Below are 12,994 nucleotides of genomic sequence, written 5' to 3' on the forward strand. Positions count from 1 at the left end.
TCGTAGATAACTGCAATGCGACCAGGTCGGTCACGAGTTGTCTCCGGGTCACAACTTAAGGAGTCGTAGGGCTGTGTCAGCTTGCAGCGTGCAAACAGGTTTGACGGTGTGTCAAAGAGATGTTTCAAAAGAGACTGGTTCCAAATTGGCCACTTCGGAGTGTCAGCTGGAAACTGAGTAACTCGGTCAGTCACTCTAGTTTTAATAATCTAGAGTTTATAATTTCTGCGAATCAGAGTGTAACATGTTTTAGGCTTTACCAAACATCCCTCATCCCTCAGAAAACCACACCTTCCAGATACAAGATGTTCTTGTTCAGTGGATAAAGAATCTTTAAACTTTATGTGAGATGGCCTTAACCTGAATTTGCATCTAATGGACATTGTGTATGAGTGTAGATAATGATTAACTTGTTAAATCAAACATTACTGATCATAATATATAATGGATCATTGTAAGCACAACAATATTCATTTCAACTTCACTAAATTAGGCACAGATTATTCAAACATTATTATTTATCTTTGGTGTGTTCTTGCTGTGTTGAGTTTCAAATTCCATCTTTCAGTTCTTTTTAATCAATCAACAAATAAATCAGTCAATCAATCAATCAATCAATCAATCCTTTATTAATCCCAGAGGGAAATTAGAGTTTCAGTACACACAATTCAGAGATCAGACATACATGGGCAAGACACATGACAAGAATTGGTGACTGTGGTCATTCGCAGCCCGAGTCGCGCTACCTTAATAGAGATAAGAGGGTTGCATGAGGATTGGTTCAGGTGGAGGGAAAAAAAAGGCACTTCAGAGTTACCCTCCACAGGGAGGGCAGCTTTGCTCTGCAAAAAAACACAGAAAAGGTTTATTAATCTGCAGCGTTTCGTCTGCGGCTGCAAACATCATCAGGCTAAACCTTTTCTGTGTTTTAAAAAGAACTGAAAGATGGAATTGTTATTATTATTCATATAACATCTGGTTCACTCAACCATATGATTACTTATGATTATTTTACTTATGAGTTGTAAAAGTTCACTTTTTATTCAGAGTGTGGAATCCAGCAGTCTGAGATAAGTTTGACAATCTTGTTCTCATGGACTGTCAACAAGCACTGCAGAATCTTCTGGGTGTTAGAAGATGGTAGCGAATCCACCTAGATAGCGGAATTATGTCTGCAGGTGACCGGTCACTATGTGGTCAATATATAGGTGAAAATTAACCCTTTCTGGGCGTTACAACATGCCACTGAAGCCTCAGCAGTGTCAAATAAACAAATGTAAAATGTCCAACTTTAAACTTCTTTTTCTAATTTCATTCAGAAGTGCAATTATAGTCACTATGAAATTCAGAAAGAGTCACTACTATTGCTGGTGGTTTAGGCACATATTTGAGGGACCTACAGATGTTGCACATTTCACAGAGGAACAGTCCTTTAAAGTTACACTTCATAGTAAAGTAGGTAATCTGGCCTTCTAGCACGGATGTGTTGGGGGGGACCCCTGTCCTCACTCTGGCTGTGTCCCCCTCCTTCTAAAGTCAAAACTACATCCACGCTTTCTAGCAATATAAAATAAAATAATAAATGGTATTAAAAGAAAGAACTGACAGACTGAAATAACCTTTTTCTCAAGGGTTTAACTGAGACTAAGCAGAAAGACAGAAAGCAGTTCCAGGAAGGCATAAAGACTGAGAGTGGAGGGGAGTGGACAAGGACAGGACAAGTCAAGAGACCAAACCTACCAGGTGTCTCTGGTCTGCGAACATGAGTGAACGAGTGGTTATGGAGCTGAATGAAACACACAAACAGAATGAAGAACAAGGAACAGACAACAAGGCTTTTGAAGTAGAGGTACGTAAATTAGCTCAGTTTGTGTAAACTTGTTTCTGCTGTTTTCTCATCAAAAACATTTTGTCATACAAGACCTTTAAACACTCGCCTCATTAACGTCATGTTGTAGTTCAACAAAAGTGAGAAATGTTATTTGTGATACAAACACAGAGTGTGTTCTGGCTTAAAAAAAATGTGTGTGTGTGTGTGTGTGTGTGTGTGTGTGTGTGTGTGTGTGTGTGTGTGTGTGTGTGTGTGTGTGTGTGTGTGTGTGTGTGTGTGTGTGTGTGTGTGTGTGTGTGTGTGTGTGTGTGTGTCAGATACACACTGAGGTAGATTGTGCCTCAGAAGATGAAGAAAATGCACACAAAAACCTGAATCATCGCAACAAAAGGTTTGTTATTGATAATTTACTAAAGTGTTTCAAATGTCTGATCTTATCTCTAATCTTCCATTTGTCACACGGAGAAAACAGTTTTGTTTTTTACCTTTCTTATTTTTATCCAAGCCTAGTGGAGAAGAAACAGGATGCACTGCTGGGTTATTTGGCTAAGTACAAGGACCAGAGTCATCTGATTGTTAAGCTGGTTTGGACAACAGGTGGGTTATCTGTTAACATCAGTTAATAAGTTAAACTTTAACTCAGAACTTTTAGTTGGCCTGTTTGTCTCTACATGCTAACAGTGATCATAGAGGAATTAATTTACCAGAATTTGTTATAAAGTGAGACAAACGTGATCAAACTATTTTGTTATATAGAAGGTGTGCATCCCTTCGAGGCTTGTTTTTCTGTTAACCTACACATAGATACGATAAATTTAACAAATGCACAGTAAAAATTATAAATTAACCACATGACTTGGAATGAATAGTCAAAAACAAACTTAATATTTTTGTGGGGCTTAGTTCATGAACTATGGCTTATCTTTCGGCCCACTACTAGTTACTAAGTGAAGCTATTATCTTCTAGGGGGCTTTCCTGTTCATCCATGTGTTCAGTCATTTAAGCTTTTTCATGCAAAAACAAACTCTGCCTCCAAATGATTTCCTCCTTCCTTCCTGCAGATGACACATAAAAAAACAATGGCAAATAAAACCTAAATATGATGAGTTGTTTTTATCCAAAATGTTAAAAACTGTGTTAGATTAAAAATCTGGTCAAATATTATATTTCATGAAAGCATAATTATAAAAAATAAACCGTTCCAAGCGCTGCTGTGTTGTTTTGTATGTTTTTGAAACTCCCTGCAAAGTTTTTTTTTTCTTCTGGCTTTTAGCAGATAAGGTCAATCAAGTGAATTTATCAAATTTAATTTACGTATTAGCAAAGCATCTGATAGCACATTAAGCAAATTGAGATCATGATAAAAATGTGTAGGGAAGTAGGGGGGAGATTAATGGCTTTGAAATCTTTAATGTCAAAAATGAACAATGCACATTTTATTTGTCTAAATAGAAAACAAATTCTAAACAAACATATTAAGTTTGGTTCATCAAATAAAGGTGATATTATTTTTAATTGATTTAAATTATTCATCGCTATCAGTTCTCAACCATGATTAGATTAATTTGGCATTACTGGTTTAATGAACCAGACTGGTGTATAATTTACAAGGTTTAATTATATATGTTTGTTTGTTTGTTTGTTTGTCTGGTTGGTTGGTTGTTGTTTTTGTTTTTTTTGTTTTTTTTTGGGGGGGGGGGGGGTATTAATTCAAAAACATGAAAAATTCCAAAATGGATAGTACCATACCATACCATACCATACCATACCATACCATACCATAGTTTATTTATATAGCACACTTGAAACGCAGCATGGGAGCTGCCCAAAGTGCTGCACAGGCTGGACCAAAGCACGGCCAATCTAAGCCACTAAAACAGAAGATAAAAATACCGATCAAAAGCAGATAAAACATGAGGAGTACTAAGAACACATTAAAACAATAAAACACTAAAATGAGTCACTATCTAAAAGCCACATCGTAGAAGTGGGTCTTTAAACGAGATTTAAAAAAACGCCAATGATGGAGCCTGTCGAACTATAATGGGTAGAGAGTTCCACAGCTTTGGGGCAGCATGTACAAATGCTCGTTCACCCTGTGATTTGTAACCCATCTGGGGCGTGCAAAGCAGCCGGAGGTCAGCCGACCTCAACGTGCACGTGGGTACAGAGGGAGTGAGCAGGTCAAAGAGATAGGGAGGTGCCAGGTCATTGAGTGCCTTAAATACAAAAGTCAATAACATAAACTGTACTCAGAAAATGACAGGGAGCCTGTGAAGGTGTTCCAGGACAGGGGCAATATGGCTATGTCGGTGCGTATTTGTCAAGAACCTGGCAGCAGCGTTCTGGACGACCTGCAGCCGATTCAGGGCAGAGACCGCAGCATCAACTAGAGGGGCATTTGCACAGTCCAGGCGAGAGGTAATGAAAGCATGGATGACTGACTCCAAATACCTCCGCTTCAAGATTGGTCTGAGGCAAGTAAGGCGGCGAAGCTGATAAAAGCAAAGTACAAAAAATAATCTTTCATAGTTTACAAATTGTGGTGTCAACTCTATATTTTCTTCTCTTTGTTTTGTTAAAAACACCAATAAGTCAGATTAGTCATTTTCAGGATGTGTTTTATTTTATTTTTATTTTTTGTGAATAAGCTCTCTGTGTGATTTCAGTTCATTTTAGACTTCTTGTTATTATTTTATGTTTGCTGTGAAAAACAAAATCAATGACAAATGGTTTAAATAAAACATGAGTAAAACTTATCTGCTTTCTATGTGCTGTAAGACACGAGTGGCAACAATTGTGATTTTTCCAGGTTTGGTTGCCATGGTGATTTCGGCATGTGTTCTGGACTTCCATCGTGCTGTGGGGCTGCTGGTCATCTCCTTAGTAGCCATCGTTTTCCTGGCTTGGGATTGGATGATGGAATGGTACGGTGACTGGTTGTGGGAGGTCTTCTCTCCTGTCAGAGACCTTCTCACCAGAAACTGGTTTTGGATCAGATGGTGAGCAACACCAGTCTCACTAGATGTTGTCACCAGGGTCACACAGTATTTAAACCCTCTGTGGAGTAACAATGAAAGTCCACCTCTGATGGCGTAATGTAGATGACACAGAAAACAGTTCAGACGAGTAGTGGGATTCTCCGTCTCCTAGCAACAACAGTATGCACAGACTTTTAAAAATAAATTATTAATTTAGCTCGGACATTGAGAACAAAAGAAAGTGATAAATAAACAGTGCTAGCTACATTCAGAGAGGAACCATGGTTTTATGAGGCCTTCGACCCTTTGGCTTGGACAAAAATCTATTTTGTTGCTGCCCCTACTCAGACTAGCTGTTGGCTTATCAATCAACAATTGATTATTGTTCAAACAGAACAAAAGAAATATAAAATAAATTAACTCTCTTTTCTTTTAAAAATATTTTTATTTCTTTATAAGATATCTGGGGTCTGTTTACTTACATTTAGAAAATTTCTTAACCCATATTTCTCGACTCCTTGTTTTCCAGGATGATCTACGTTTTGGTGCTCGTGGCTGTTGTGTGCTGGCTTGCTCTGGATACAGCCCAACAAGGGACCAGACAGCTTGTGTCATTCTCTGGTTTGCTGCTGCTTGTCTTTTTAATGCTGATGTTCTCCAAACACCCATTTGTAGTAAGAAATGCATGTATTGTATCTTTTGCATGCACAGTCAACCATTCTTGACATAATCTGTCCATATTTGTTGCAGTGGTGTTGGCAGACTTTATTTTGTGGGATTGGATTGCAGTTTCTTTTTGGTTTGCTGACCCTCCGGACCTCATTTGGCTTAAGTGCAGTGAAATGGCTTAGCAGCCAGGCAGAGGTAAATGGTCCCAGTAAGATCTGAATAAAACCTTAAAAAGAAAAGGAGATGGATATATTTCATTATGACTTTTTTACGTTTGTTTTTGTGTGTGTGTGTGTGTGTGTGTGTGTGTGTGTGTGTGTGTGTGTGTGTGTGTGTGTGTGTGTGTGTGTGTGATTTTTATTATGATTTAAGATGATCCAAATGCATTGCTAATGATTACAAATCTTACCTTTGCAGATATTTCTATCATACGCAGATGTTGGATCTCAGTTTGTGTTTGGTGATAGTTACACAGATCACTTCTTCGTTTTCAGGGTATGAGGTAGCAAAATGATAAGACCCCCCCACACACACACACTGCTAATTATAAAAAAGGTTGACCATGAACGCTGGTTAAATTAACATGAAACCATACTTCAATGTGATATCAAGGAAGATATTTTACGACAGATAAAATCTAACAATCTAGTTGATTGAAAAATTGTGAAATAAAACATGCATGATATTTTGATGCAAAAGTTAAAAATCAGGACTGAAATTATTTTAAAGTCTTATTGGGATGCTGACTGTGAGCTCCATAGGTGATGCCCATACTGATATTTGTAAGTTCAGTCGTCTCCATCCTCTACCACATTGGCTTCATGCCTTGGCTTGTTGGTAAGGTGAGAAAAATGGTTAATAAATTGCATAAACACATTCAGAAATCTCACTTTGAAACAGTGAGTTCCCTTTATTTTTTCTGGCCATTCCCAGATTGGATTCCTAATGCAGGTCACCATGAAAACCTCCCCAGTGGAGTCAATGGCTGCAGCTGGAAACATGTTCCTAGGAAATGTAAACATCTGTAACTAAACAACACTTTTAAACACATTTCTGTGTTAATCTAATGATTTCTAACAAACCTAACCATTGTATTTGTGGCTCTTTTAGACGGATACAGCTCTTCTGATTCGTCCGTACATCAGTGAGCTGTCTATATCAGAGATTCACGCTGTGATGACTGGGGGATTTGCCAGCATCTCTGGCGCTGGTTTGGGAGTCTATATTTCACTTGGGGTGAGGAAAACATGAGAAAATGTGGTGAGAAAGATTCAATATGAATCTATCTGTGAATCTCTTGAGAAGTAGTGTGTCAAGAAATAAAAATTCATAAAAGTTTAAAAAACAAAATTGATGATAGACAATATGTTTATATACCTATTTAGTTTCTTTATATTTCAGGTTGATGCAACACACCTATTAACGGCATCAATTATGTCTGCTCCTGCCTCCCTGGCCATCGCCAAGATGTTCTGGCCTGAAAAAGAGACCATTGTTTCCATCTCTAATCAAAACCTTAGACTAATAAAAGGGTAAGTGATATTGTATCAAATAAGATGTTTGTGTGTGTGTGTGTGTGTGTGTGTGTGTGTGTGTGTGTGTGTGTGTGTGTGTGTGTGTGCGCGTGTGTGTGTGTGTGTGTGTGTGTGTGTGTGTGTGTGTGTGTGTGTGCATGCGTGCATGTGTGTGTCTGTGTGCGTGTGTGCGTGTGTGTGTGTGCGTGTGTGTGTGTGCGTGTGTGTGCATGCGTGCATGTGTGTGTGTGTGTGTGTGTGTGTGTGTGTGTGTGTGTGTGTGTGTGTGTGTGTGTGTGTGTGTGTGTGTGTGTGTGTGTCTGTGTGCATGCATTCAGGCATGTGTGTGTCTGTTTAATTAACATATGTCTGTGGAACACAATGTTAATCCAATATGCAGATGACACAGTGCTATTTTAATAAGACCGTCTTGATGAACAGAATAAACAGCCATAGAATGAGTTGTTTATTCTCATCAGAGAGAGTTCTAACCTTTTGGAAGCAGCGTCCCAAGGTGCGTCTCGTGCTGTGGGTGTAGTAGCAAGCATCATAGCCAACATCATTGCCTTCTTGGCTCTGCTGGCCTTCTTTGACTCTGTCCTCTCCTGGCTGGGTGGGATGTTTGATTTTCCACAGCTCAGCTTCTCGGTGAGGCCACAACCATTTACACCAACTTACCAATAAATTGTGCAAGTGATTACCATGTGTACTTTTTTTTTGTCTCTTCAGCTCATCTGCTCCTATATCTTTATGCCTCTTTCCTTCATGATGGGCGTTTCCTGGGAGGACAGTTTCATTGTTGCTGAGCTGATTGGGATAAAGACTTTCCTCAATGAGTTTGTGGCTTATCAAAAATTAATTCAATTAATAAAGAAGAGGACAGAAGGTGGACCAGAATATGTAAATGGTGTGAAGCAGTACATTTCTGTGAGTTTCACTGTTTCTTTAATTTGTCCTTAAATAATTTGATATGGGAGAGGTCTTTGGATTTGACTGTAGACCTAAACGTGATTGCAAAACCAGTGTTTTTCTATAGTTCTGTGTGTTTTGGCCGGTTTCTCTAAGTCTATCCTTCTCAGAATCAGAATCAAAAGGATGGGTAGATGGATGAATGGATAGGTGAATGGGTGGGTGGGTGGATTGATCTGATCACTATCTTTGGAATTAACTTTGTTATGTATGCAGTTTCCAAAATTATCATTATTTTTTAACTAAACATTCTTTGGTTGGTTCAGGTGAACTTTAACTCATATTTTTTTAAGTTACCAAACCAAATAAACACACACACACACACACACACACACACACACCTTGTATGAATCCAAAAAGTTACAGGAGGTATTGTTTATTTCATTTCGAGGTTTATTTTTTCTTTTTTTGAAATCATTGTTCTCTTCCTTCCAGGTTCATTCTGAAGCCATTGCAACTTATGCTCTGTGTGGATTTTCCAACATCGCCTCCATGGGGATAAGTATTGGAGCAATGTGTGAGTTATAAGGTTTAAACTGAAGAAATTTCTCCCTCTGTCTGGGAGAAATCTGTGCTGTGTTCCAGGTTTGACCGCTGTTTATGATGTAAATGCTGTTGCTGTGTCTCCAGCTGCCCTGGCGCCAAACAGACAATCTGACATCACCAGCTGTAGCCTCAGAGCTCTGGTTGCTGGAAGCGTGGCTTGTTTCATGACTGCTTGTATTGCAGGTGAGACTTTTTATCTAAAAAGGACTTCTACGATTTTCTTTTCACCCCAAAACCTTTACTTTTATTAGCAAACAACACTCGGAAGTCACACATGTTACTTTTAACTTCATGTTGTTTTGTGGTTAAACTTATAACATACACATTATATAGAGTATAAGTGAAAAATGAGCATCTCTCTTTGAGCAACTTTCTGTTTCTGTTATTTTAAAATGTACTTTTCCTCTTCAGATCAAACATCTTTGTACATTTCTAAAATTAATTAGAATTCTTACTTATGCTATAAAGGCAGAACATTTGTTTTTAGTCTTCGACAGATTTCACAGCAGTACTTCTGATTAGAGAATAATTATTTTCAACATCTTTCTTTGTTGAACACAAGTTAAGCAGCAATCAATAAGTTTGGTCTCTGTTGGTTGTGTACAAGCACATACAGTGATTTTTGTCAGAAACATTCGAGCTTCTGAGGCTATTTTAACCCTTTGATGCATAATGGTCACTACAGTCGACAGGTACTCAAAATTGTTTTGGTTTTTTTTTGCTATTAAGTGGCTGTTGAAGACTTTATTGCATTTGCGCCCTTCCATTTGGACTTCAGGAAGTCAAGCCAACATATTTCATGTTCAGAATGCACGCTGTCCACTGAGGTGGAAATGTAATAAATTATTTGTAAATTATTAAATGTTGCAAAAAAAATATTTGAAATTTGTTTCATTCACACCTAAAGATGAATGAAAAAAATTGTTTAAAAAATCATGGTTGAAGAGTTCATTATTCATGCATCAAAGGGTTAATATCCGATTCATTTTATGAGTCTAAATTTCCCCAAAATATCCTTTAGTGATCAAAATCTAAGAAAAAACATTTTCATGAGCTTAGTAATCCTCACTCATTTTATTTACTTTCCTGTTGCTTTCTAGGAATGTTGTACATTCCAGATTGTCCAGATTTTTTAAACACAGAGTTCAACAAGACAAACGTAATCAGTAGCAAACGACTGTTGGACTGCTGTGCACAGCTCCATCACAGGTTTGTGCCTGTTGTGTGTGTTAATAATTCCCTTTCCCTGCAGTTTTAGATTCATAATCATTTCGTGGAATGAGAAGAGCTAATGGAAGAGAGACTGAGGCTGTATGTGTGTTTTACTTTCAGTGTGACGATGTACGGGCCATGGAACGTGACAATAGGAGGAGGATTCACAGAGAGCGATTTGCACGGCTGCTGCACACTTTCAGCCCCTAAAAACCTTAACTGCAGCTCACTGATTTGAATTGCTGTAAGGAATAGCACACTAAACTATAACATAATTTTTCATTTTTTTCTTTTTTTTAAATAAAGAATGTGTTTGACTTAGAACAGTGGTTCCTAACCTGGGGGTCCCGATCCCCACAAGGGGGCGCCAAAGCCTCTCAGTGGGTCGCCCGGACCTCTCCACTTTAAGGGGCTAAAACTTCATTTATTACTTGTTTATAGCCTGCATTTTGCTGACATTTTTTAATGAGTGAAAAGTTTACTGATATTAAGACAGGAAATAATCAGTTCAGAAAAACGTAACACACTTTTAAGAACCTTTGGTTCACCTCACTGTTTTATTTTCAAGTGTCAAAAGTTCATTAAAGATAGGACTGGTTGATTAATCACAGCCTTTACAGTAAATAATCTAGTATAAACAGTAATATACACATTTAAGTACATTTTGCTCAGTGTATTTTTTATGTGTCAAACGTTTATTGAAATGAATGATTGATTTATCAGTGTTTACAAGAAACAATGTGTTCAGAAAAGTAATACAAACTGTCAAGCACATTATGCTCTGTTTGGTTTTGTTAATGACTTTGTTCTGTACTGTAGCCTACTATTACTGTTATCTATTGAATCAAAGCATATTAAAATGTGCTCGAACAGTTTTATCATTTCTTAATACTGTTTGTACTGGAAGAGAGGATGGGAGGGGGTCGTCAAAATTTTACTGGTAAAAAAGGGGTCCCTTGGGAAAAAGGTTGGGAACCACTGACTTAGAACATACCGTCAAATTAGAGATTTTATTTAGAATGCGGCACACTGTTATTGCAATGCTGTAGAGGTTTAAAATATGCATTTTTCATAAAACTATAAATAATTATTTTCTGTATTGCATTTGTATTATAGTAGACCTTTAAGTTTCTGCAGCACAGACATAAAAAGCTTAAGTTGATGCTTTTGGTAATTTTATCTGCTCAAATAGTATCTTAAATGTTGCACCCAGTTCAGATTTTTTACATCTTATAATTTTGAAGTTAAATCTTATCTAAAATAAAATGTGAGTTTTCAAATGAAACAAACTCCTTATATGTTGTGGCTTTGCTGCTGAGTATTGAAGAGCCTCGTGGGGCCAGCAGGTGTCACTGTTGACTTTTGGTTTCTGTTTAACAACATTCAACAATTCAATGTTCTTCAGAAGCCCAGAGACCAGTCAGGCTCTATGGTTTGACTGGCAGAGTGATTTTACAAGAATCCAGCTCATTACCGCTGACCAATGTGAACAATTCCTTCTGCTGGTGGAACAAGGGGGGGGGGGGGGGGGGGGGTCTAATTTCCCTCTGGGATTAATAAAGTTTCTTTGAACTGAACTGAATCAAACATGCAGTCATAGAAACGGCAAATGACAGCGTCTTCATTAAAAAACGGCACAAGCAAAAGGTCAGATGGCTCCCTTCTCGGTGGGCAGGAGGTGTGTTCACATGTGTGAATTTCACACACCCACAGAGAGGGAATGTTAAAATCAGTCAGCAGAGACCGACACATAAGGCATTTTTAGCCTCTGACTTACCGTACATACACCATAACGAAAAAATATGGAAGAGTTTGTCTTCTAATTTATGTTGAGAAATAATGCAGGAGCTGTTAGAAGGCAATCTGACGTCATACTGTGCAATACTGATGAGACACGTTTACTGTTAATTGTGTTCAGGTGATCGTGTGTGTGTGTGTGTGTGTGTGTGTGTGTGTGTGTGTGTGTGTGTGTGTGTGTGTGTGTGTGTGTGTGTGTGTGTGTGTGTGTGTGTGTTTTGCATTCAAACAGCTAAAGTAATTAGGCATTAAGTGGGGGTGGGAGTGAGGGTTATATTCAACTTAATACAATACATTTAAAATTGGCGATTGAATTTATTTTTTAAGATACAGAAAAAAAGGATAATTTTATCATTTTACCAGTCAAGATGGCCTAAGCATTATCTAACATCTGTAAGAAAACACATTTTATTACATTAAATCATTTCCTTTACCTACTTGCTCTTCTTCAGGATGGGTTGAGCACATTGCAGCTTTCATCAGTCAGGCCGTGCATGCACAGACTCATGCATGAGGTCATTTTTGTTACACAAATAAACCCAACATCCATGTTCTGGGATTAAAAGAAAAACATATGTACAAAATGAAGAAAACAGTTTGTTCAAAGAAAGCGTGCACATCCAAGCAGAAAGGCCCTTACAACCAGATGTCTGCTAGTGCCAAAGGGATTGTAGAATTTAACAAACTAAACAAAAAAGTAGAAGAATTATCATGTAGCACCATTCTAGGTGATGCAAAAAGGGATGAAAACGAAGGAGAAGGTGAATAATGAAGATTAATTGTTATGATCTTGCACTTCAAAGTGACCTGAGATAGATTTACGTTACCGATATTAACTGATGCTTTAATTGCTTGTTGACACATAATTATGTGACCGTGTTGACGCACAAAGTGAGAAAGTAAACAGGAGAATTCCTGACAATTGTGTGCAGACAAAGACATGATCCGTTAGCCTAATTGAGCTTAATAGTTATGAGACATGTTCCTCATCAGGGTATTGTGCTCAAAAGCAGTAATCACATTAAACAGATCAGCATAATTTACTCTGAAACACACAAGTTAGAGTACAACAAATGTAACAGATTTAATGGATTCATAAATATGTGGTTTTAATGTGCTTTTTGATGTGACTGATGCTCTGTGGAAGAATAACCGTTAAGATATGGAAGGATCCTTTCATACATAATTATAAAGCATGAAGCAAATATCTTTTCCAGAAATTTAAATTTAAATAAGTAAATATAACAAGACGTGTTTGAGTTTGAATGTTGATTTTTGTTCAAACTAGAATAAAAATACATTTTGATGCAGAAATCTGCTTTTTTATCTCTGTGTAGTGAAATGTTATGGTTTGTTCACATTTCCCCTTACCGACTGACTTCAAGTCATGTGTGCATGTGTGCATATGCCTCTCTGGGGTCCTGCAATCAAGTGAAGACTTGTCCAGGATGCACTTCATCTCTTGTTACCTGAA

At 37.8% G+C, this 12,994-nt stretch overlaps 1 protein-coding gene across 1 annotated transcript; it reads left to right on the plus strand.

The window, feature by feature from the left end:
* Positions 1-1,698: 1,698 nt before the first annotated feature.
* LOC139063666 (solute carrier family 28 member 3-like) lies at positions 1,699-10,598 on the plus strand. Its single transcript, XM_070546260.1, has 17 exons — positions 1,699-1,849; positions 2,149-2,222; positions 2,337-2,428; positions 4,645-4,834; positions 5,343-5,487; positions 5,564-5,677; positions 5,900-5,977; positions 6,244-6,324; positions 6,416-6,496; positions 6,593-6,718; positions 6,884-7,014; positions 7,476-7,644; positions 7,726-7,923; positions 8,401-8,482; positions 8,596-8,694; positions 9,612-9,720; positions 9,844-10,598. The coding sequence occupies exons 1-17, from the start codon at positions 1,763-1,765 to the stop codon at positions 9,959-9,961; spliced, it is 1,974 nt and encodes a 657-aa protein (XP_070402361.1). The 5' UTR covers positions 1,699-1,762; the 3' UTR covers positions 9,962-10,598.
* The last annotated feature ends 2,396 nt before the right edge of the window (positions 10,599-12,994 follow it).

The sequence above is a fragment of the Nothobranchius furzeri genome, chromosome 17, assembly GCF_043380555.1.
Source record: "Nothobranchius furzeri strain GRZ-AD chromosome 17, NfurGRZ-RIMD1, whole genome shotgun sequence".
Lineage (NCBI taxonomy): Eukaryota > Metazoa > Chordata > Actinopteri > Cyprinodontiformes > Nothobranchiidae > Nothobranchius > Nothobranchius furzeri.